Genomic DNA, 24,310 nt, shown 5'->3' on the forward strand with positions numbered 1-24,310 from the left:
TTAGTTCTTTCCCCCCAAACTTCTTGGCTCTTACGCCTTCCTCCAAGCGTCTGAAACCCCGAGAAGGGAAAATGGGGGAGGGAGGGGGGCGTACCGCTCGCTTCCGTACTTGCCTGTGTCCCAGGCTGTCTGGGGGAGGTGTTGGACGAGCCGCCCCAGTCCAGCTGCAGCCGACCCAGGTCCCAGTCCCTGCCCTTTGCTCCCCTGCTTTTCAATAAGTCCCGAAGTCCTGGGAGGTGGGCGTGGGAGTAGCCCAAGCTGAGGCTAGGAAGTCCTCCCGGACGGTTCAGGGGGCCCCAGGCGATAGCCACGTTCGGATTCTGGCTGGAAGCCAGGGGAGGGAGCTTGGGGTAAGGGGAGGGCCCTGAGGGAGGGGTCAGACTCCTTAGGAAAGAGTTAATGGGAAGAGGGGGAGGGGATAGGACGAAGAGACCGAAGGGAAGGCTCAGGTAGGAAAAGAACGGAGGAGGGAACCCTGGTGGGGGGAGAAGGGAGCCTGCAGGATCAGGGGTCAGAGTTAGGGGGTTTCTCCCCTGCTGCACCCTCATCCTAGGGCCGCCAACTTCCCGCCGCGGCGGCGACTTTCAGTTTCATTTCTACGAACCCTCCTGCCTGGGCCGCAGTCGCCGCCGCGATGCCCAGTAAGTTCAGCTGCCGGCAGCTTCGGGAGACGGGCCAGAGATTCGAGAATTTCCTGGTCGATCGGGGACTGGACAGGGAGACAGATCGCGAGCGGTTGCGGACCATTTATAACCAGGACTTCAAGACCAGGTACGGGCCGGCCCACTCCCCGGTCCCAAATCGCGGGCCCAGCTTGCCGCCACGACCCTGGCGGCGGGGCCACCCTTCCCGCCCCGGGGCGCGGAGGGACGCAGCTCCCCCAGTGGCTCCGGCCGGTCCCGGGGCCGCGCAGTCCCCCCTCCCGCTCAGTGCCCACGCCCCGCCCGCGCCGCCAGCGCCGCCCGCAGCCCGCCCGCTCTGCCCGGGCCGGGCCCCTGCGTCGAGTCCCTGTGGAGAGCCTCCCCGTCATCCCGCTCCCCCGGCGGCGCGGGACCAGTCCTGGGAGCCGGGTGCTGCGCCCACGCGCCGCCCGCGGGAGCGGGTTGGTGGGGGGGGGGGGGCAGCGCTCGGCGTGGGGGAGGGGAGCTCGGGAGAGGGCCCATGCTTCGCGGAAGCGCGGGGAGCGAGCTGCCTGCTGGTGGCTATCCCCGCTTGCGCAAGCTTTACGGGGACCCCCGCCCCCTCGTCGAGGGGCTGCTTCCTCGGTGGTTCACTATCCCAGAGAGCTGAAGAGACGCCGTGTAGCAGGGAGAGTCTCAGGGAGCTCGGGGAAGAAGAAAAGGGCACAAACTGCATACGTACCAAACCTCCATTAGCACCTGTGGCTTCTCCATGGAGACCCGGGCTGGGGCCAGTCTCCTGGAGGCCCCTTCTCATCCTGTGGCTAAAGGCTGTTTGGTCCCCCTTGCCTGTTCCCATCCAAGTGAAAATCAAAGAGACTTCTCTTTCTCAAACCACAGAATTGTGCTTCAAAATTCCTCTATCAACAGGCTGCAGTCTTGGGCCGAAGACCAAGGAACAATTTTAAAGGGATAAATGTAAAGACTTACAGAAATAAATACTGGGTGATGGGAATTTAGGCTTACTAACAGTCCTCTTGAAAAAGACCATGGGTTTTCTCACACCAAAAGGCGGATATGGCTGTTAAAAGAGCCAAAGAAGTGTTAGACTGTGTTAATAGAAGTGTGGTTTGGTGTGATGGGCAGGAGGTAAGTGATTCTCCAGATTGACCAGATCATTTCTGGAATATCGTTTTCAGTAATCAGTGTCACGTTTTAAGAGGGACATTAACAAGCTTGAGCAACATCTGAAGAAGGAGCAAAGATGATGATCTGTTTTTTGTCCTCACACTGTGTTGGGCACTGTGGGGAATCTAAAGAAAAATACACAATCCCAGGGGAGCAGAAGAGGCTATGATATGCATACAGTGTACTATAATAAATGGTAAAATAGCATGACGATTATAATAGAGATAATAAGAAAAATTCTGGAGGAAAGTAAAGAAAGAACAATTACCATGGAGTCACATCATCAACACTTCACATCCATGAATTCACCTATGTCCAAAAAAATAAGTGGCTCTGAACAAAAGTCTGTGACTTCTTTTGGCTCTGTTAAAGAGATTATTATTCTGATACTTGTTTAAATGGTGAGGAAGACTATTTGATTCTGTTGCAGTAGGGGTATTGCAATGGGGAGAGAGATCTAGCTCAACTCTCAATACAGCAAAGACAGTTGGGAATTTATAACCAAGAGCAGAGTGAGGGGGTCATGGATGGAAAAATCACTAAGAGGAGACAGTAAGGGGCTGGGAGCGGGGCAAAGTTGAGGCCTAGTGCAGAAGAGGGTTCAGAGGGGCCTGACTAAAGTTTAGTCAAGGAGAGAGTCTTTGTCATCTCTAAATCAAAGTTACACAATATCTTCCAATACTGGGGGAAAACAGGCTATGTCAGATAACCGCAAACAGGCATATAGAAAACCACATTTACTGTACATTATGGGTGAATTTAAAGGATTTCAAAAGTCATTTTTTAGTACGTACTTGTTTTTAGGCAAGTAAGATACCACTCCCGTGAAATTATTAGGGAATTCGATGGAGAAGGTGGCACTGACCTCGGCCTTGGCCTTGAAGGCTAGATATCTTAGTACTTGGAGGAGGAGGAAAGACTAACATGTTGTTTCATTCTTTTGTGAAACCCAGTCAAAGAAAGGGAGAAATGTTTGCCTTGAGAAAAATTGGAGAGGACAAGGTAGTTATCCCTGAATATTTTAAAGACTGTCCTGGGGGAAAGGATTATACTTTGGTGTCACTCCAGAAGGCAGAACTGGGTTCACTCAACATGGCCCCCTTGGGGAGTTTCCTGGTGACCTAGTGGTTAGGATTCTGGGCTTTCACTGCCCGGCCTTGGTTTAGTCCCTGGTCGGGGAACTGAGATCCCCGCAAACTGAGCAAACCGAGTGACGCGGCTAATAAAAAAGGCCGTCTCACCCACCACCGGGTGGAAGAGATTTCTGTTCTGATTAGAGAGAACTTTCTTATGCTATGACGTCAACCCTCATCCACCCAATGGGAATTCATTGCTTCTTCCTCTGGGCTCTCATAGCTTATACTTCACTCTTGGTTATAGCCAGATGACACCCTGCCTTGTGTTAGAGCTAGTATGTGACTGTCTCCCCACAAGACTGTAGAGCCTCTGAAGGCAGGAACAGGCCTTTCGTCATGTTGGCACCTTCCCTCAGTCCCCAGCATAGAGCCTTGTATGTGGTAGATGCTCAACAGAAGCTTCCAGAATCTAATTGAGTTAGTAGGTAGAGCTGATCTATACGAGAAAAGGCTGTAGGGGAGGTATAGCAAGTCACCTGGTATCAGGAATTCTGGGGCGCTTCCTCCCCTGGGCGGGATATGTCCCTTCCAACTAGGTTATTTTATGATGTCATGAAGTGCCCTGCTCCCAACTCTTAACTTTTCCCATCTGTCTTTATTCATTTAGCAAATATATTAAATGGGGGCTCTGCTGTTTGCTTGGGCCTTGGTTCCTGCCTCTAGAGTGTAGTCTAGTAGGGAGTGGCAGATGTGTAGACAAACATGTCATTCAGTACTACAGGAGCTAGTATCGTGTTTTGATAGCTGGAGTTCAAATCCTGACTCTGCCACTTACTAGTTGCATTTGATTTTGACCAAATTTCCCTAACTGTTAAGTGTTTAAAATACTGCCTTTCTCTCAGGGTTGTGTGAGGCCAAAATATCACAGGTAAAGCATTTCCCCTGGGTAACAGAGTGCATGGGCTTTGGAAGTGGTAGCTATCATTAACAATGCTGGTTAGGAGTCCGTTATGGAATAAGTGCTGGCATCGTGAAAAGTTTCTTAGAGAAGATGATTCTTGCCTTGGGCAAGAGACACATTCTTTTATTCAACAAATATTGGCTGAATGCCTCCTATGAGCAAAGCAAAACTGTGTGAATTGCTGTAGATACACAGAAGGGACCTAACTAAGGAAGACAGAGGCAATTAAAACCAAATACTTTTTAATTTCTGTTGTGATAAGTGCTTGTGAGAAAAAGTCTAGGATGCTTGAGAGCATATAACGTGGAGACCTGACCTAGTCTAGGAACCAGAGGTTTCTGGGAGAAAGTGATGTTTGAGCAGAATCTCGAATGATAAATGGAGTTAGCAGATGTAAAGCAAGGGGAGGGCAGTCCAGACTGAGAGAGTAGCACCTTAAAAGGCTGCGGGTGAACTCTCAAGAACAGGGGACAAGGCAGGGGCTGAACTGGGCAGGACCTTGTGGGCCGTGGGGAGGCGTTGTGGGTTTTTCTTTGTTTTGTTTTGTTTTTAATCTTAACAGAAACAGGAAAGCACAAAAATTTTCAAAGTAGGAGACTGACAGAATCAGGGTTTTTAGAAAGATCATTCTGGACCTCTATCCACAGTAAAAAATACATTTTACTTTGGGGTCTAGTATACACAGCTTTCACACAACAGTTAGTGTCCTTGAAACAGTACTTAGCTTCACTCGCTGCCCTCTGATATTTTTTACTCTATTTTACTCCAGTTTTGCAAGTCCTGGTCTTGGCCCACAAATGAGAGTTGCAACCCACAGTTTGTAAATCCCAGAACTATATGTCCCCTTAAGATCGCTTCCAAATCTTGTTAGGTAGCTAGTCAGACATGAGTGGTCCTGCCCCATCCTGGACAGGGTCATCTTTCCCTCCCCCACCTGGACACTGGTGACGAGAACACACCCAGAGATCCTCCCTTTTTTGGTTAAGGACTGCTAAGTTTCCAGCCAGTTTCATGACCAAGCAAGGTATCAAAAACCCAATGGACTTTCCAAACTGCCATCACCGGTTATCGCAGGCGCCCCAAGACCTAAGCGATGACTCAGAGTAACCCAGGGTTCGTTATGCTGTATTTATAATAAATCAGCTTTGCGATTTTTGCCCCACCTCCACCCCACTGTGGGTGGGGCGTGGCAGTTTATGCATAAGGAGAAAAGTTACATAAGCTAAAGCTGTCAATCAACTTGTCAATCAAATGACGCAGGACACAGGGAGGGACTTTTCACCACTCTAAAAACCAACCCTATGCTCACTGCAGGGCTGCTTCTGGTTCCCAGACAGACCCGCTCTCCTCCCTTCTTGAGAGGGTTCTTTTGCTTCACCTAAGAACTGCTGCTGCTTGAAACTTCTCTGTCTCTCGATTGAATTCTTTCCCTCAAGAGGACAAGAACTGAGGAATGGCCGTTCTACCGGTAACAATCTGATATTCTGAAATACCATTCCTCGGGCTAGTAGGCTTTCCTGAACTGGGTCTAAACGATTAGTCATTTTTCACCCAACAAACAACGGGGGGCAGGGCTTTACAGACCAAGGATGTCCAACGGTGGCAGAAAAGTCTGGAAGGAGTTGCAGCAGTACAACAGCTGGGAATGGCTGAGGTGCCATTTAGAATGGATGTGGGGTGGATCTCTTCTTCGGTTTCTTCTGTAAAATGGGATAATAGTTGCTACCTCAAAGGGTTGTTGTGAGGAGTAAATGAGCTAACGCAAGTAGCTACTTAGAACAGCACAAAGTAAGTGCTCAATAAATGTTTTCTATTGTTGATGATGTTATTGTGTTGTTGATGTGTCATTGTTAATTGTGGTGCATCCAAGTGGGCCATATTAAAGGGTTAGACTTAGTCGGGAGACGTTATCTGATTTGCGTTTGTTGAAAACTCCTGCAGACTCTTAGGGGATGGACCAGGAGAGGAGCTGTGAAGTCAGAAGCAGGAGGAACAGTTCATAGGGCTTGGCAAAATGATAAGATCATCAAGCAGTTCACAGAAGAAATATAAATGACTAATAAACAGAAGGAAAGATACTTGATTATATTAATGATCAGGGAAATGCAGATTTAAGCAAGATACCATTCTTTTCCTTATCAGATTGTCAAAAGTTTAAAGGATTGAAGATTTCTGATGTTAGGGTCTGGGAAAGGGTTCTCTCAAATTCTTATTAGTGAGAATGTAAGTTTGTACAACTTGTTTTGTACAACTTGTTTTGGAGGACAATTTGGCAAAACTAAAGGTTCATTATTCTCTTTGACCCAGAAGGATGGTTATTGTAATGTTTGAAATAGCCAAAAATTGTAGGCAGCCTGTCTATCACGGAACAAATAGTTAAGTACACCACAATGCATGCATACTGTGCTATCCTTTGCAGCCATTCAAAAGAGGTGGCTTGGTAAAATGTTGTCATGGAAGGCTGTCCATGGTGGTGAAAGAAGTCTGTTGTAGAATAGTATGGGTAGCACACAAAAAATATGTGTCATTAAAAATGTATTTTTTTTAAGTCATAGAATAGGGCCTGGAAAATACATATATCGAACAGTTAAGCAGGTAGTTGGGAGTGAGGGAGTGGGAGCCCTTAATGTTTTATGCTAGGTACTCGTCCTGTTTAAATATTTTTTTAATACTTTTGGTAACCTCTCTTTATGCATGCATACTGTCATCCCTTGATATTCAAAAGGGATTGGTTCCAGAAACACGCCCCCTCCACACACACACACACACACACACACACACACACACACACACACACACACACACACACACACACACACACACACACACCACACACACACACACACCCTGCCCTGCCAATTCCAAAATTTGAGTGTGCTACAGTCTGACATAAAATACTGTGGTTAAAATACTGTGGTATTTGCATATAACCTCTGCAGCATATTCTTCCGGGTTACTTTAATCACCTCTAGATTGCTTATAATACCGAATACAATGTAAATGTTAGGTAAATAGTTGTAAATACAATGTAACTGCTATGTAAATAGTTTCTGGTGCGCAACAAATTCAATTTTTTTTTTTCTTTTTTTTTTTTTTTTGCGGTACGCGAGCCTCTCACTGTTGTGGCCTCTCCCGCCGCGGATCACAGGCTCTGGACGCGCAGGTTCAGCGGCCATGGCTCACGGGCCCGGCCGCTCCGTGGCATGTGGGATCTTCCCGGACCGGAGCACGAACCCGTGTCCCCTGCATCAGCAGGCAGACTCTCAACCACTGCGCCACCAGGGAAGCCCAACAAATTCAATTTTTGCTTTTTCCAACTTTCTGGAAACTTCTTTTTCCGAATATTTTTGGTCTGTGCTTGGTTAAATCCTCAGATACAGAACCCCTGGATAAGGCAGGCCCGACTCTAGTTACATCACACCTATGTAAGTTTACCGACATAGGATCATGATGATCTAATCCTTTTTGTCGTGGACCCCTCTCATATCAGCATCCCACCCCCATTTCCACATTCTGCTCCACACTCAGGTAACTCATATCAATCAGGGTTTGTTTGTTTGTTTGTTATTGTTTTATTTTTAAAAATCATGTTAAGCACATTTTCCATATCCTGATTTTCTTATTCATCAATACATCGTGGAAATGACTCCTAATTGTCTGGTATATTCTTCTAATGTATTGTTGGGGGTTTTTTGCCAACATTTTGTTGTGAGAAATTTCAAACATAAAGAAAAGTTGAAATAATTTGACAGTGAACAATCATATACCCTTGTTACTGAACACAAGTTGGTGTGCCCCACTCACAGTGAAGCCAAACAAACCGAACCATCAGAGTCTGGAGCAGAGAAAGGTTTACTACAGGGCCAAGCAAGGAAAACAGGTGGCTTGTGCAGCTCCCCGATGTTTTCAGGGAGAAGTTTTAACAGGCAAAATCTGGGATGAGAGCTTCTAGGTGTGTGACTTTCTTCTGTTTGGTTGGTGGTGAGGTAACAGGGCAGTGCTCCAGGAATCTTGTGCTCAGCGTGAAGTGAAGTTACGGTCATCCACCTGGGTGGTGGCCTAAGTTCCTACAGAACTCCACGGTATTGTTATGTATATTCCTTGAGGAGGAACCAGGACCCTGCCCCAAGGCTGCACTATTGTTTCTTGACTTCAACCCCCTTGTTTCTGCATTCCCTCCTTCCCTGATTAGCAACTGTTTGAATCTGCCTTTTGGAACTCTGGGAAGGTAAAGGAGGCTGAATGAAACTTATTTCTACAAACAAGAAACAAGGGGCACAGAAAGACTTTTGTGCCACAGGATCCTGCTCAGTTTCACCTCACCTGGACTTCTTAATTTGCATTTGCCACATGCCTGCCCATCGATCTATCCATCCAGATAGATAGATAGATAGATAGATCCCCGACATACGGGGATCTTAGTTCCTGGACCAGGGATGAACCCGTGCCCCTGCAGTGGAAGTGGGAGCCTTAACCACTGAACCACCAGGGAATTCCCCATTTAGCTATATTAATTTTTTGATGCATTTCAAAGTAAGTTACAGACATCAGTACAATTCACCCCTAAACACGTCACCATGATCATTATTAACTATAACAGTTCAAAATTTGTTTATGATACACATTTTTTTTCCTTTTTTTTTTTTGGCTGCACCTCACAGCTTTTGGAATCCTAGTTCCCCAACCAGGGATTGAACCCACGCCCTTGGCAGTGAAAGCATGGAATCCTAATGACTGGACCACCAGGGAATTCCCATGTTTACGACTTTTTTTTAAGTAAAATTCACCGACAGTGAAATAGACAAATTTCAAATGTATTGTTGTGAGTTTTAACAAATCCATATACCTGTGTGCAACCCCCTATCAAGATATATGACGTCACCCCAGAAAGTTCCCTCATCTCCTGTCCTATTTAGTCCTCACCCTTACCCACCCAGAGGCAACCACTGCTCTGATCTTTTTTTTTTTTTTCTGAGATAGTACCTGTTCTAGAACTTTATGTAATGGAATCAGATAGTATGTAGTATGTACTCTTTTGTGTAAGGCATCTTTCACTCTGCATAATGTGTTTGAGATTCACCCATGTTGTTGTATCAGTAATTGCTTTTTACCACCGAATATAAATCATAGGGACTTCCCTGGCGTTCCAGTGGTTAAGACTCCATGCTTTCAATGCAGGGGGCCCGGGTTTGATTCCTGGTTGGGGAACTAAGATCCAACATGCTGCACGGTGCAGCCAAAAATTGTGTGTGTGTGTGTGTGTGTGTGTGTGTGTGTGTGTGTGTGTGTATAAATCATAGTTTGAAGGACAGTGTTTTCAGTTTGGGGCTATTTTGAATAAAACTGCTATGCACATTCTTGCACAAGACATTTTGTGGACATATATTTTCATTTCTCCTGGGATATACCTAGGGTTGGAATTGTTGAGTCGTAGGATAGATAATGTTTACTTTTTTTTTTTTAATCTTGGGCAAGTTGCTTAACCTCTTTTGGTGGTGGCAGCAAAGTCTTCTGGACTGGTCTTCTGGTTTGACCTTGCCTGGGGTTAGGCTGTCCAAGTTTGGACAATATATATAACCTGACACTTAACATTCCAAGCCATTGCACAGCAGTGCTGTGTGGCAGCCATTGTTACCTATTTCATCTATAAAATAACAGTCTGGAATTATTTGATACTTCTTTTACCCATTCTCCCAGCAAGTACTTATTGGATAAATACCAGTGCTAGGTCTACACTAGATGTTATAGTCACGTTACTTTCTTAATGAATTTTTATTCCATGCATAATATAGTTATATATTCTTTTCATTAAAAATCAGAACATTACGTTATATGTTTGGTTTTACAAGAAACTATCAGACCTTTTTCTAAAGTGACTGTACCATGTTATATTCCAGCCAACAACGCACAAGTGTTCTGGTGTTTTTGTATCCTTGTCAGCATTTGTTGTTGACAGCCTTTTAAATTTTAGTCATTTGAATGGGTGTGCTGCATTCTTTTTAATGGTTGTGTAATATTCTGTAGTGTGGATGTTTACAACTTATTCAGCCATCTCCCTATTTATGGGCATTTGTTTCGTTTTCAATTCTTGGCCACTGAGAATGACTCTACAGTAAGCATCCTTGCACATATGTTCTTATATGTTGGTACTTTTCTTTTCCATGGGATACATTCTCATGAATTAAAGGATACCTGTATATCAGATGTTAGGAGATATTGCCAGATTGTTTTCCAAAAGGTTGTAATACTTCACTTTTCTACCAGCAGTGTATGTGAGTTTTCTTTTCCACATAGCAACACGTGTTGTGCCTATTTTCCTTTTTTATCAGTCTAATGGAAATAAAATGATACCTCGTTTTTTACTGTAGTTTGCATTTCTCTACTTTTAGAGCATCTTTTCATACTTCTGGGTCATTGGAGTTTGCTCTTTAAGTTGAATATTCAGTTTTTCTATTGTTTATCTTTTTTTCCCCTAGAAATCTAGGTGACTAGATGTGTAAAGGAACTGGTGCTTTTCTCAACTAGTATGTACTAAGTTTGTGATTTTAAAAAAAAAACTTTTTTTTAATTTTTTTATGCCTGTCACCTTAGACCAAGTGAATTTGGGTAGTAGTAATAGATGTGAGGTATAATTTGAAAGTTACTTACGCGGTAGCACCTATAGTAGAAGTTGCAAAACTTGTAAAGTTGAGTTCCTCCTGCCCATGTGTCCATGCAGAAGCTTCCAAAGATAGGAGATTTCACCTTAAAACTGTGCTTTGGACTTCTCTTAAAAGCCAGATCTGGCCATCTTGGGCCTGCATTCCCTGCTGGCAACGTCTGTCTGGAGATGAGTAGCAGTTCCCCGCTTTAGACAGGACTTGTGCTCCTGGGTTTGTCCAGTCCCCTCAGGGTTCCGTTTCCTCCCCAGCACTAAGCTGAGAGCTCCAGGGCATTTGAGAGCACCTGCACTTTTCTTCTGGTAGATTATAGTATATTAGTGTAAGAAGGACATGTGTAGGACTACACATGTCCTTCTTACACTAAGGACTCAAAAATGGGACTGTACAGGTGCCTGAGACGGCTGCAGGTATCAGATACCTGTGGAGTCTGGCATCTGTCGGCATTTGAGTGTGTGCCTGATCCGTGGAATTTAGTGACTCACTGACCAGGGGGCCCCGGGGGGAAAGTGTCTGATGACGCCCTGATTTCAGTCCCTTTGCCTGGACCCCTCAGCAGCGTTTGAGCCTGATACCTGATTCTCCTCCCTCTCTTAGTGGTACCTGCTGTTTTCTCTTCCTCCCTGGGTTATGCTGGCCTCAGGTGTTCTCAGACTACTCACACTCTCTGGTTGTAACTACTGCCTGACGTCTCCCTAATATTAAGCTCTGCTTTGACTTTGGCCTGAGTTCTCAGCTTCTGATTCATGGAGCTAGCTGCCTCCGGACCACGGGGATCTCAGACTGACCATGTCCACACCCAAATGTTGTGGTCAGCCCTTCCAACCTCCTCCTCCTCTTGTTTTTACCTCCTATCTCAGGAATAGTTCCTGAAGCCAAGCCATTGGTTTGGGTGTTGTCCTCGACTCCTTCCCTCTTCCCAGCCTCCATTCCCTCTCCTGTCCAAAGCCAAATTCTGCTAATTTTATATTCTCAATATCAGATCTGTCCCCTCTTCTATCCTCACCACTGCCTTGTTTGGGCCCTTGTCATCTTTTAATTGGACGATTGCAATGGCCTTCTTCTAACTGGTCTCCCTGCCTACAGTCTTGCCTCCAGCAAATGCATCCTCCAATCCTGATGCCTGAGTGATCTGAAATGCAAATATGATCTTGCCACTCCCCTGCTTAAAACCCACCAACGGGGTGGTTCTGTAACCACAGTGTAGCCTCTGGTGCAGGCTGAAAGTAAGTTGCTACTCTTACTACTACTGCTACTATTAGTACTACTATTGCTACTAATAGGATACTAATAATAGTAGCTAACATTTCCTGAGCATTTTCTATTGTGTTTTCAAATGATTTATTATCTCTTTAAGGCAAATCAGAGCCGATTCAAAGTTTTCTGAATGGTATCACTCGTTTGCTTGGCGGGAGGGAGAGGGGCAGAGTTATAGGCAGGGGCCACCAGGGAAATGTCCGTAACCATAAATGATCTTATATATGCTAGTGAGTGACCATGCTGATTGAGCCTTAATAGTTAAATAGGCATTACCATGGTTCCTAGGAGCTAGGATTTCCTTTCATTCCCTACAAAGCATGGAGGGTGGGTGGTCAGCTGTCCAGATCTTGAATGTGTCCATGAAGTGTGTCGCACGTGGGGATGTCCTCTGGCTCTTGGATGCCAGTAAAGGAGGAGAGCTTCTGGCCTTCAGGGTCAAGTGCAGGCTTCGTGGCTTGGCATGCAAAACTATGCAAGACCTGGTCCCTGCCCGCCTCTGCTGCCTCCAGCCAATCCCTTCCTTGCACTCTTCACTCTAGTACCACCAGACGGGGTGTGATACTAATCAGAGCGCACCTTACTGAGATCTTATGTGCCAAGCACTGGGCTAAGTGGACACCACAGTGTCCTTCTCTCATGTAATCCTCACAGCCACCCCGGGAGATGAGTCTGCCATTATCCCCATTTTATAGAGGAGCAAAGTGAGGCTCTGCGAGGTAACCGAGATGGCTCAGCTAGTGGCAGAGTGGGCGGTCCCCACAGCCTCTCGGCACGTGTTCTTCGTAGACGCCCGCTCCTGGGCTCACACTCCGTGCTCCCCCTGCGCCTGAATGACACCCATTCAGCCTTCAGGACTCAGTTCTGACGCCGTTTCTCGGGAAGCCGCCAGGGCTGAGCCCCACCCCGCTGAGCTCCCGGCAGCGGGCTGGAACGAATGTGTTCCGTCTGTGCTCCTCGAGGCCTCTTTGAAGCCCCAGCATCTAGCGCAGTGTCTGGCACATAACAGGTCTCTGTAAGCGTTTGTTGAGCTGACTAAACTGAATTCCAGGCGCTGCACCTCGAGGTTGTTGTCCTTCTGACCAGTTTTCCCTGTCTTCACCTTCTCTAGGCCCAAACAAGCTATTTGATCTCTGGAGAAGGATCCTTTCCCTCCTGCTTGGGTTCCACCTGCACCCTATGACTTCAGGGGGAAACTGCTGTCTGATCAGCCACCTTGCCCACACACCCTGGACATCTGTACTCTCTGCCCCTCTCTCACTCCTCACCAGCGGGCTGGACCCCGAATCCACCCCCCTGAATCAGCTTCTTCGGCTTCCCCCTCAGCTTTAGCTCTTTCCGCTTCAGTGTTTGTATCTTTTCTGTCCCCAATTCCCCCTGCCCCCCACCACAAATCTTCCTTTCTCTCTCTCTTTCCTTAGTCCTCCAATTCAATAGCCCATCGTTGGGCTGTTCTCCTTAGAAGTGCACCGTCCACCGCCTGCTGTTTAAAACAACCATATTTTGTCTTGAGGGTGTCCCATTGCCTTCCCTGAAAACATTAAAAATTCCTGCCATTCCCAGCCCCGTCCTGTCCCGCACAGAGCGGCCCTCAGATGCCCTCCCCAGCTTGCTGCCCCCGTCCCTCACTCCCCAGTCTCCTCTACTCCCGGCAGCTTTGGGACCCCCGCCCCTGGCTTCTCCTCCATGCTGTATGGAATGAAGATTGCCAACCTGGCCTACGTCACCAAGACCCGGGTCAGGTTCTTCGGGCTCGACCGTTGGGCCGACGTGTGGTTCCCAGAAAAGAGGAGAATGAAGCCGGGGTCGGAGATCAGCAAACACCACAAGTCGCTGCTGGCCACGATCTTTTATGACAGGTGTGTGACGGGGTGGGGGGCGTGTCTGGCTGGGGAGAGAGGCGGTTGCCTCCGCTTGGGGTAAGGCTCCATCCTACAAGGACTGGGGGAAGGGCAGGAAAGGAGCTAATTGGCCTGGGGGAGGGGATGGGTTTCCTGAGCACAGCTGGCACTTGGCCAGCCTCCCCAAGCCTGTAACTTTCTCCGAGGGCAACCCCCAGGCTTGGCTGCTCGGGCCCCAGCCGTGCTCTTGACTCCCACTCTCCCCAGGACCGAGTATCTTCACGGGAAACATGGGGTGGACGTGGAGGTCCAGGGGCCCCATGAAGCCCGAGATGGGCAGCTCCTTATCCGCCTGGATTTGAACCGCAAGGAGGTGCTGACCCTGAGGCTTCGGAATGGAGGAACCCAGCCTGTCACCCTCACCCACCTCTTCCCATTCTGCCGGACCCCCCAGTTTGCCTTCTGCAATGGAGACCGGGAGCTGCCCTGCCCACTGGGCCCTGGTGAGTGGGTTCCCAAAGGAAAGAGTCTCTGGTGGACAGAGTCCTGCCCTAGGAAGGTCTGATGCTTCAGGAACGTGCTGTTGCTGGCCCGTGGTCTCCTACCTTGGGATGGGGCTCTGGGGGGGAATGTCAGGGTTGGGGTGCTGGTGGGAGGGTCCCTTCCCCACCCCGACTCACTCAGCCATCCTCTCCCAGGTGAATGCTATGAGCTCCATGTCCACTGTAAGACCAGCTTTGTGGGCTACTTCCCAGCCACCGTGCTCTGGGAGCTGCTAGGGCCTGGGGAGCCAGGCTCAGAAGGAGCTGGTACTTTCTACATTGCCCGCTTCTTGGCCGTCGTGGCCCACAGCCCCCTGGCAGCACAACTGAAGCCCACGACTCCCTTCAAGCGGACCCAGATCACGAGAAACCCTGTGGTGACCAACCGGATAGAGGAAGGAGAGAGACCCGACCGGTAAGTCCTCCCTCCAACCCAGTCCTGGCTGGGGGTGTCCCAACACCACAGTGTGGGCCCTTGGGAAGAACACAGAGCCCCCTTTCCTAACTGTGAGTTCTTAACTCCTGAAGACCTCAGAGACCTTTTCTGTCTAGGAAGAAAAGCAGATATGAGGACAGTGAAAAAATTTCAAGTATTTTTGACTATATGATGGATTATCAGTCAGCCAAGGTGGACACGTGTCTCTCTCTCTCTTTCTCTCTCTCTCTCTCTTTTTTAACAACTTTATTGAAACAGTTCATATACCATACGATTCACCTGTTTAAAGTGTGCAATTCTGTGCTTCTTTTAGTATATTCACAGATACGTGCAACCATCACCACAATCCATTTTAGAACATTTCATCACCCCCAAAAGGAGCGCGTACCCTTTAGTTATCACCTCTTCTGCTCCCCATCCCCACCCCCCAGCCCTAACCAGCCACTCATCTACTTTGTGTAGATTTCCCTCTTCTGGACATTTTATATGAATGGAATCATATACGTGTAAACAGCTCTTTTTGACATGTCCAGGTGTTCACAAAATACTGAGCAAACCGTAAGACCATTGTGCTCTTTCTGTTAAAAATATGTGTGTAATGGGGCTTCCCTGGTGGCGCAGTGGTTGGGAGTCCGCCTGCCGATGCAGGGGACAGGGGTTCGTGCCCCGGTGCGGGAAGATCCCACGTGCCGCGGAGCGGCTGGGCCCGTGAGCCATGGCCGCTGAGCCTGCATGTCCGGAGCCTGTGCTCCGCAATGGGGGAGAGGCCACAACAGTGAGAGGCCCGCGTACTACCAAAAAAAAAAAAAAAAAAAATGTGTGTAGGGGAATTCCCTGGTAGTCCAGTGGTTAGGGCTTCGAGCTTCCACTGCAGGGGGCATGGGTTCGATCCCTGGTCAGGGAACTAAGATTCTGCATGCTGCGCAGCAGGGCCAAAAAGTTAAGTGAGTAAGTAAGTAAAAATATATGTGTATAATACAATTTGACAAAGAAAAATGTCTGGAAGGCTGCATGCCAAAAAGTTAACATTGGTTATCCCTGGATGGTGAGAATGTTGTTTATTTACTCATTTATTTATTACCTGTTTTCTGATTTTTTCTCTCTGATGAACATGTATTGTTTATATACATACCTATATGCATATATATGTGTGTGTGTATACATATTTTTTTTTTTTTTTTTTTTTTTTTTTTTTGCCACACCATGCAGCTTGTGGGATCCTAGTTCCCTGACCAGGGACTGAACCCGGGCCCCCTGCAGTGGACGCACAGAGTCCTAACCACTGGACCACTAGGAAATTCCCTATGTATATATATATATATATATATTTTTTTTTTTTTTTAATGCTTCCAAGTATCATGCTTTCCAAAAATGAGGATGGTCCAACCTTGGCGTGAGCAGCCTCATGAGACAGTGAGTCCTGTCTCCTAGGGCAAAGGCTGCCGACCCCCTTCAGCAATAGTGTTGAAGCAGAGCCTTGTGCTTCCTCCAGGGAGGGGCCTTCTCGGAGACTCTGAAGGTGAAGGGTCTCTGTGTTTGTAATAGCTTTTCTTCTCTCCCTCCTGCAGTGCTAAGAGCTATGACCTGGAGTTAAGTATGGCACTGGGAACATACTACCCACCCCCCCGCCTCCGGCAGCTGCTCCCCATCCTTCTGCAGGGAACAAGTATCTTCACTGCCCCAAAGGAGATTGCTGAGATCAAGTAAGTACCCCCCCTCTGCACCCCTTGTGCTGCTTTATGTTTCTTTTCCACTGGCTTCTTCCCACTGCCCCATGCCTCTGTCCTCAGCCTCCTGTGCTCAGCTCATTTATCCCCTTACTGAGCACATGCCATGTGCCAGGCACCATTCAAGGTGAATCACTCGCTTGGTGGCCCTGACATCCTAGGTGGGGAAAGTGAGCATCTGTCATCTTGTTTCATGTAGTGATGAGTGCTGTGAAGAGTTAACTAAAGAGCTAAAGCAGGGTAAGGGGTGGGCTGTGCTATTTTGCAGAGGGCAGCTAGTCCTGGCCTCTTTGAGGAGGTGACATTTGAGCAGAGAATGACATTTGAATGAGGTGACCGTGTGAGTAATAGGAGGATCTAGGAGAAAGGATGTTCCAGGCTCCAGGATCCACAGTTCGAATGCGAGTCAGGTCTGAGCTTGGGGGGCAGGGGCTCCCTTCTTGGAGGCCTCTGACCCCCATCTGCTTCTCTGCCCTTCTAGTCTTCCCCGATTCCTGATGTCTTCATAGTCCCAGAGCTGCAGAGGGAGAGGGTGGATGCTCCCGGACATGGGGGTTGCCTGACCCATCCCATTCCCGTCCCCTCCCTCCAACCCCCCCACCCATCACTGCCAGGGCCCAGCTGGAGACACCCCTGAAGTGGAGGAACTACGAGGTGAAGCTCCGGCTGCTGCTGCACCTGGAGGAGCTGCAGATGGAGCATGACATCCGGCACTATGACCTGGAGTCGGTGCCTATGACCTGGGACCCCGTAGACCAGAATCCCGGGCTGCTCACGCTGGAGGTCAGGGGTTGGATCGGTAGCAGGGAGGATGGACTCAAGTTAGCCAACCCACAAGCTGTGGGAAGAACAAAAGGAAGATGAAGTTTTTCCTGTCCAGAGGGCTCAGCAAGTTGCCGAGTGGGCATCTGGGCCCCAAAAGAGGGGTCAGAGCAAGGCAATAGGGAGGACTGGGGTTTTAGTCTAGACTTTGCTACCACTGGCTGCATGACCTTGGGCAAGTCTTTTGCTGTCTCTGGGCCTTAGTTCCCTCACCTGAAAAGCATGGAGCTGGACTAGATAATTCTTAGAGCCCTCTCCAGCTCTCAGATGTTGAATGTGTACATCTAAGCCCGGAATTACACACGAGAATGGATTCCTGCACACTTGTGCCGAGAAAGGCACTCAGTGAGAAGGGACAGCAGGTGAGGATGATCAGGGAAAGCTTCCTACAGGAACTGAGTTTTGAACAAGATTTTAAAGGCAGAGTAGGAGCAGAGCTGGCCAAGAGAGCAACCGGACTTGCTGGGAAGCTGGCCTCCAAGTCTTGAAATCATGCCCTGGAGGGTTTCCAGGATTCCTGGGCTCAGCATCTCTGAGCACCGTGGGCAGACTTGTCCCTTCTTCATCTCCCCTGACTCTTGCCCTGTCTGGCAGAAGAGGAAAGAGGCAAAGCTCCCTGAACCTGGGGTAGAGGGTAGATCCTCAGAACTGTGTCTCAGTTGGGGTCTGGAGTGGGCCCTCCACTGGCCGTCTCCGGGTTAGAAGCTTGCCGCTGTCCGTGCCCCATAGGTTCCCGGGGTGGCCGAGAGCCGCCCCTCAGTGCTGCGGGGTGACCACCTATTTGCCCTTTTGTCCTCTGAGACACACCAGGAGGACCCCGTCACCTACAAGGGCTTTGTGCACAAGGTGGAACTGGACCGGGTCAAGCTGAGTTTTTCCACAGGGTAGGTGTTGGGGGAGCCCTGAGCTGCAGGAAGGTCTGCAGGTGTCCCGGAGGCCAAGGGAGGAGGGTGTTTCTCCTCAGAGTGAGTGGGACCCCAGGGACAGGGCAGGGGGACCCTGAGATGCCTCACCATCTTCCTCTCCTGGAGGATTGCTTGGAGGTCTGGGAAAGGGAGTGGAGTTGGAGTAGATGGAGAGAGTCCTGGCCTTTTATTGCCCACCCCCGCAATTGGAATTCTTCCCCCTCTCTCTCCCCCTTCCCAAAGCCTCCTGAGCCGCTTTGTGGATGGGCTGACCTTCAAGGTGAACTTCACCTTCAACCGCCAGCCCCTGCGGGTGCAGCACCGTGCCTTGGAGCTGACGGGGCGCTGGCCGCTGTGGCCCCTGCTTTTCCCTGTGGCCTCTCGTGGGGTCCCGCTCCTGCCCTCAGATGTGAAGCTCAAGTGAGACTGTGGGCAGGGGCTCTGGGGCCACTTGGAGGGTGGGTGTAGGGGACGAGGTCAGGGAGGCCTCCTGGACGCGGACAATATCGTGTTTGTGGCCCCTCCGCTAGGCTGTACGACCGGAGTCTGGAATCCAACCCGGAGCAGCTGCAGGCCATGAAGCACATTGTTATGGGTACCACCCGCCCCGCCCCGTACATCATCTTTGGGCCTCCAGGCACTGGCAAGACTGTCACCTTAGTGGAAGCCATCAAGCAGGTGGGGCCTGAGCGTAGGCCTGTGGCCTACACTCTGACTCCCCCCCGGGACAAAGCAGGTTCTGGTTCCTTCTGGTTCCTTCCGGCTCCCTGAACGCATGCCCCCGAACTGGCCTCGAGGGCCAGTGTGGCTGTCGAGCAGGGCGTGCAGCTTGGGTACTGCACGTCTCAATCACCGTAGCCTTGTATAATTACGGCAGCAGTTTTCCAGCGTTAAAGGGCTGCTGGACTAGCAGGGGGCTGCCGATCTGAACTTGCCTCTTGAGTCACTCCCTCCCTCAGCAATGGGAGGCAGATGCCACACTGCGCCACCCTGAGTCACAGGCATGTTTCACCCTCTCCCCTCCCCCTGGAGACCAGAAGCTGCTTCCCACACTGTGCTCATCCCCACCCCAGGTGGTGAAGCACTTGCCCAAAGCCCACATCCTGGCCTGTGCTCCGTCCAACTCGGGGGCCGACCTCCTCTGTCAACGCCTCCGGGTCCACCTGCCCAGCTCCATCTACCGCCTCCTGGCTCCCAGCAGGGATATCCGCATGGTGCCTGAGGACATCAAGGTACTTGGGGAAGGCGGGGGACCAAGGGGTGGCGGGTGCTGCTCTGGGTAGACGCTGGGGCCAGGAAACTAGGAGACCTGGATTCTGATACTCGCTGTATGACCTTGGGTGGGTCAGGACTGCTCTCTGGGCTTCAGTTTCCCTGTGTGTAAAGTGAGAGAGGTAAATAAAATTGCCTGAGGGGGGGGTGCCCAGACCCAGAGCGAGGGTGAGAATGGATGTGGAGGCAAGCTGACTCCCCTCCCTGCACGACCCTCAGCCCTGCTGTAACTGGGATGCAAAGAAGGGGGATTACGTGTTTCCTTCCAAGAAGAAGCTGCAGGAATATCGTGTGTTAATTACCACGCTCATCACTGCCAGCAGGTGGGAAGTGTGTGTGTGCGCATCTCTTAAATTGTGTGCTAAGAGGTAGCGGGCTGGGGAAATGCGGAAGAATGGTGCCTGGGGAGTTGGGGGGAGGGCCAGCTTGGGGGAGCATTCAGGTTCGGTAGTCGCGTGCCTGGATGTGACCCCTGCCTGGCCTGACACCTCCCAGGTTGGTCTCGGCCCAGTTTCCCATCGATCACTTCACACACATCTTCATCGATGAGGCTGGCCACTCCATGGAGCCAGAGAGCCTGGTAGCCATAGCAGGTGAGGGGCTCGGGGGCGGGGGGCTGCGAGTGTGTTACCCCACATGGCATCGGGGAGGTCCCACCACACACCTTTCTCCTCACGCTACCCATCTCCCAGGGCTGATGGAAGTCAAGGAAGCAGACAATCCAGGAGGGCAGCTGGTGCTGGCAGGAGACCCTCGGCAGCTGGGGCCTGTGCTGCGCTGCCCACTGACCCAGAAGCATGGGCTGGGGTACTCACTGCTGGAGCGGCTGCTCACCTACAATGCCCTGTACAAGAAGGGCCCTGATGGCTATAACGCCCAGTTCATAACCAAGCTGCTACGCAACTACAGGTATCCCGCACCCTCTGTGTCATCCCCTGCCTTCACACCCTCTGCAAGCGCAGCTGGCGGCTCCATCCCACCGTCCTCAGAGGCTGCGTGATGCAGAAAGACTATCAGCTGGAAGGTGGGAGTTCTTCTCCCCAGTCCCGTCCCTGCTCCTCCAGTTGCTTATCTGTACCTCACGGGATGGTCAGTGGTTCCTAGACACCGGAATATATCTGACGCTGGTCCCAGGTGAAGTTTCTAGGCATCCAAGGAGAAATGAGAAAAACAGGGACAATGTATTTTTTCATAAACCTAATGGTTATTCGAGTTAAAGAGCTATGCTTCCTTCAGTCAGTGAGTTCGTATATCTAAAATGCTCAGATGAGTTCCTACATCTTTAGTTCCTTAGATGAGTCCACTAGGAATTCAATACTGTTAGCTGTTGTGTTAGTACTGCTGATATTTTTGGATTTAGCACCTTATCTCATCCAATAATGGCGATAGTAGGTGATTCTTGCTTTTGTATTGTCCTTCCTTGACAAAATTGAAACTTGAGAATGGGCCCCCAATTTCTTGGTGTTTTCACTTAAATTTGACTGGTCTATGAAATCTGTGGATTGGATGTTCTCAGGAGCCACATTTGGTTCTGCTTTCTGTGGTTAACAGTGCCCAGCAGCAAAAACTGTAGCTGAATGAGTCTGCTATGCAGTGGGCGGGAAGACAGGAGGATAGTGTGTGTGAGCTCCAAGCAGGTGGAGCGGAGGTCCCTGAGGGCGGGGCAGAACTAATCCGCCCCCTGGTCTTGCTCTTCCTTCCTCCTGCCCCCCAGGTCTCACCCCACCATCCTGGACATTCCTAACCAGCTGTATTATGAAGGGGAGCTGCAGGCCTGTGCGGACGTTGTGGACAGAGAGCGCTTCTGCCGCTGGGAGGGTCTGCCTCGACAGGTGAGGCTGAGCGGGGCTGGGGCTCAGGCTCCTACCCCTGTACCCCAGCCTCCCTCTTACTGAGGGTGCTGGGTAGCAGGAGGCTCTGAGTGGAAGCCACGAGCCCCTCCCTTTGTCACCTAGGCCTGGGATCCCCCACTCCCTGGAAGGGTTTGAGGGTGGGAGGGAAGGGAGGCAGGCAGGGAGGTCCAGCTGAGGGTTTCCCCTGACTCCGTGTCCAGGACTTTCCCATCATCTTTCACGGCGTAATGGGCAAGGATGAGCGTGAAGGCAACAGCCCATCCTTCTTCAACCCCGAAGAGGCTGCCACGGTGACTTCCTACCTGAAGCAGCTCCTGGCCCGCTCCTCCAAGAAGGGCAAAGCCCGTCTGAGCCCCCGAAGCGTGGGCGTCATCTCTCCATACCGGAAGCAGGTCAGGTCCTCAGTTCCCATCAGGGCTGGGTCCCCCCAGATGGTACCTCCTTAGCCAGACCACTAGGCAGAGGGTCCGGCTCAGGCCTCCGCTGGCCCCATATCTCAAAAGAGCGCAGAGGTCAGCTGCACCTCCCTCTTTGCCCCCCAGCTCCCTGGCCTCCTGCCTGGCACCCTCTTGCACGGGTGTAATGGCATGAGAGAAAGGCACCCGTCCCCATCTTCCAGGTGGAAAAAATTCGTTACTGCATCACCAAACTTGACAAGGAGCTTCGGGGACTGGATGACATCAAGGACTTGAAGGTGACCCTCGCCACTGTCTCACATTCCCTCCCTGACTTCTGTCCTGGTCTCTTCCCCACTTCCAGACACCTCCTCGGGTCCCTGCCCCACTGCTGCAGGCCAGCCCAAGTCCCTGCCGCACCCTCGCTGCCTGAGACAAACTTGGGCTTTCCCCATGCCTCTCACTCCTGGAGATCCCAACTTGTAGGTCTGGGATGGGACCGGGAAGCCCTCATGTTTAGCAAGCACCTCATGTGATTCTGATGATCAGGCTAGTTTAAGGTCTCTGCCCTAAGGAGAAAGTCCAGACTCCCCAGCCTGCCTGACCTGTCATGTGACGATGTCCCCACTCACCTCTCCCACCCTCTGAGTCAGTCGGCAGCTCAGTTCTTTCTCAGATAAGAATCACCTGGAGAGCTTTTAGTGCTGCCAGCGCCAGGGCTCCACCCAACCAATTAACGCGGCTGTCTGGGGGCAGAGCCAGGGCATCAGGTTCTTTTACGGGCTCCTCAGGTGATCTCTCGTGCAGCCAGGGTTGACACCCAGGGCTTTAAGAGTTAGAGGCCTCTCTCATGGAAATTCTGATTCTGGAGGTCTGGGTTAGGGCCTAAGGTTACTTTTTTTTTTTTTTGCGTTACGCGGGCCTCTCACTGTTGTGGCCTCTCCCGTTGCGGAGCACAGGCTCCGGACGCACAGGCTCAGCGGCCATGGCTCACGGGCCCAGCCGCTCCGCGGCATGTGGGATCCTTCCGGACCGGGGCACGAACCCGTGTCCCCTGCATCGGCAGGCGGACTCTCAACCACTGCGCCACCAGGGAAGCTCCTAAGGTTACATATTTTTAACAAGTACTGAGTGATTGTCTTCAGGAAAGTTTGAAAAACACTGCTGAGTTATTGTTCTTTGCAGTCCTGTTTTCTTTGCTTAGAACCCTTTCGAGCCCCCATCCCTTTAACTGGATTCGGCCTTCAGGTTTCAGCTTCCATGGCACTGTCCTGTCCTCTTTCCTGCCCAGCAGGACACTGGCTCACTCCACGGTGACAATTGCCCTCAGTCTCACTGAGGCGAGGCGGGGCTGGTCCCTGGGTCCCCCACTGCCTCCCTCCCCTCTAGGTGGGCTCCGTGGAAGGGTTTCAAGGCCATCCCTCCCCTCTAGGTGGGCTCCGTGGAAGAGTTTCAAGGCCAGGAGCGCAGCGTCATCCTCATCTCCACCGTGCGGAGCAGCCAGAGCTTTGTGCAGCTGGATCTGGACTTTAACCTGGGTTTCCTCAAGAACCCCAAGGTTCGGGGGCTGGGGGGTGGCAGGGACTCCTCCTTCCTGAGGGCTCTTCCCTGCTGTGACCCCAGCATTTCTTCTTATCAGAGGTTCAATGTGGCTGTGACCCGGGCCAAGGCTTTGCTCATCGTGGTGGGCAACCCGCTCCTGCTGGGCCACGACCCCGACTGGAAAGTGTGAGCATCCCACCCACAATCCCTCCTGGTGGCCACAGCCCCCAGCCTAGGACAGCTGTAGTTTTATGAAGCACCCTTGGGGCTCAGTTAATCTTCCAATCTGTTTATCTGGTTTTTTTTGCGGTATGCAGGCCTCTCCAATCTGTTTATCTTTTTTTTTTTTTTTTTTTGCGGTATGCGGGCCTCTCACTGCTGTGGCCTCTCCCGTTGCGGAGCTGTGCTCCGGATGCACAGGCTCAGCGGCCATGGCTCACGGGCCCAGCCGCTCCGCGGCACGTGGGATCCTCCCGGACCGAGGCACAAACCCGTGTCCCCTGCATCGGCAGGCGGACTCTCAACCACTGCGCCACCAGGGAAGCCCCAATCTGTTTATCTTAACAATATCCCCATTTGCCAAGGTTAAGTAACTTGCCCCAAGGCACAGGCCCCATGTGCAGGACCAAGGCTGGGCCTCCAGCCTCTGCTGGTACTCAGCCAGCCTTGTGCAGCTGTGTGTGTGGATGTCCCTGTACCCCACAGATTCCTAGAGTTCTGTAAAGAAAACGGGGGGTATACCGGGTGCCCCTTCCCTGCCAAACTGGACCTGCAGCAGGGGCAGAACTTACTCCAGGGTCTGAGCAAACTCAGCCCCTCTACCTCAGGTATGGCTGGGCCAGGGTGGGCTTGGTTGGGGGACAGTGATGAGGGAGGATGTAAGTTACTAACAGAGCTGGCCTCCTCTCTTTGTAGGACCCAAAAGTCACGACTGCCAGGCGCGGGAGGGTGAAGGGGGCCTGCCCCTGCAAGTGGAGCCCGAGTGGAGGAATGAGCTCTGAGGACCGCCCACCCGACCCTTCCCCTGCTGCTAACATCAAGCTGCTAACAATTGGGGGAAGGGGGAGGAAGTAAAACTGAAAAAAAAAAAAAGCTTATTCTATGCAAAAGCCTCCTTGTCTCTTCAGCCTGGCCCCAGCTTCCTGAACTCCCAAGATGACCTCACAGGGGAGGGTGGGACTGTCACAACAGCCCAGGGCCATACCCCTCCCCCC

General features: G+C 50.7%; 1 protein-coding gene across 1 annotated transcript; it reads left to right on the forward strand.

The window, feature by feature from the left end:
* The first annotated feature begins 251 nt into the window (after window positions 1-251).
* Window positions 252-24,301, forward strand: MOV10 (Mov10 RNA helicase). The gene is made up of 21 exons (XM_079928352.1): window positions 252-350; window positions 554-771; window positions 13,417-13,620; window positions 13,870-14,105; window positions 14,301-14,559; window positions 16,149-16,283; window positions 16,922-17,090; window positions 17,859-18,013; window positions 18,278-18,454; window positions 18,565-18,712; window positions 19,108-19,266; window positions 19,526-19,629; window positions 19,802-19,899; window positions 19,999-20,215; window positions 21,021-21,138; window positions 21,360-21,551; window positions 21,779-21,853; window positions 22,987-23,112; window positions 23,194-23,282; window positions 23,802-23,923; window positions 24,012-24,301. Exons 2-21 carry the CDS (start codon window positions 635-637, stop codon window positions 24,095-24,097), a joined length of 3,006 nt encoding a protein of 1,001 aa, XP_079784478.1. The 5' UTR covers window positions 252-350; window positions 554-634; the 3' UTR covers window positions 24,098-24,301.
* Window positions 24,302-24,310: the final 9 nt, after the last annotated feature.

The sequence above is a fragment of the Stenella coeruleoalba genome (assembly GCF_951394435.1).
Source record: "Stenella coeruleoalba genome assembly, chromosome: 1".
Lineage (NCBI taxonomy): Eukaryota > Metazoa > Chordata > Mammalia > Artiodactyla > Delphinidae > Stenella > Stenella coeruleoalba.

Coding starts and splice junctions, on each gene's coding strand:
- MOV10 (XM_079928352.1), top strand. CDS start 635: ATGCCCAGTAAGTTCAGCTGCCGGCAGCTTCGGGAGACGGGCCAGAGA. Junction 772..13,416: donor AACCAGGACTTCAAGACCAG/GTACGGGCCGGC, acceptor TACTCCCGGCAG/CTTTGGGACCCCCGCCCCTG. Junction 14,106..14,300: donor GCCCTGCCCACTGGGCCCTG/GTGAGTGGGTTC, acceptor ATCCTCTCCCAG/GTGAATGCTATGAGCTCCAT.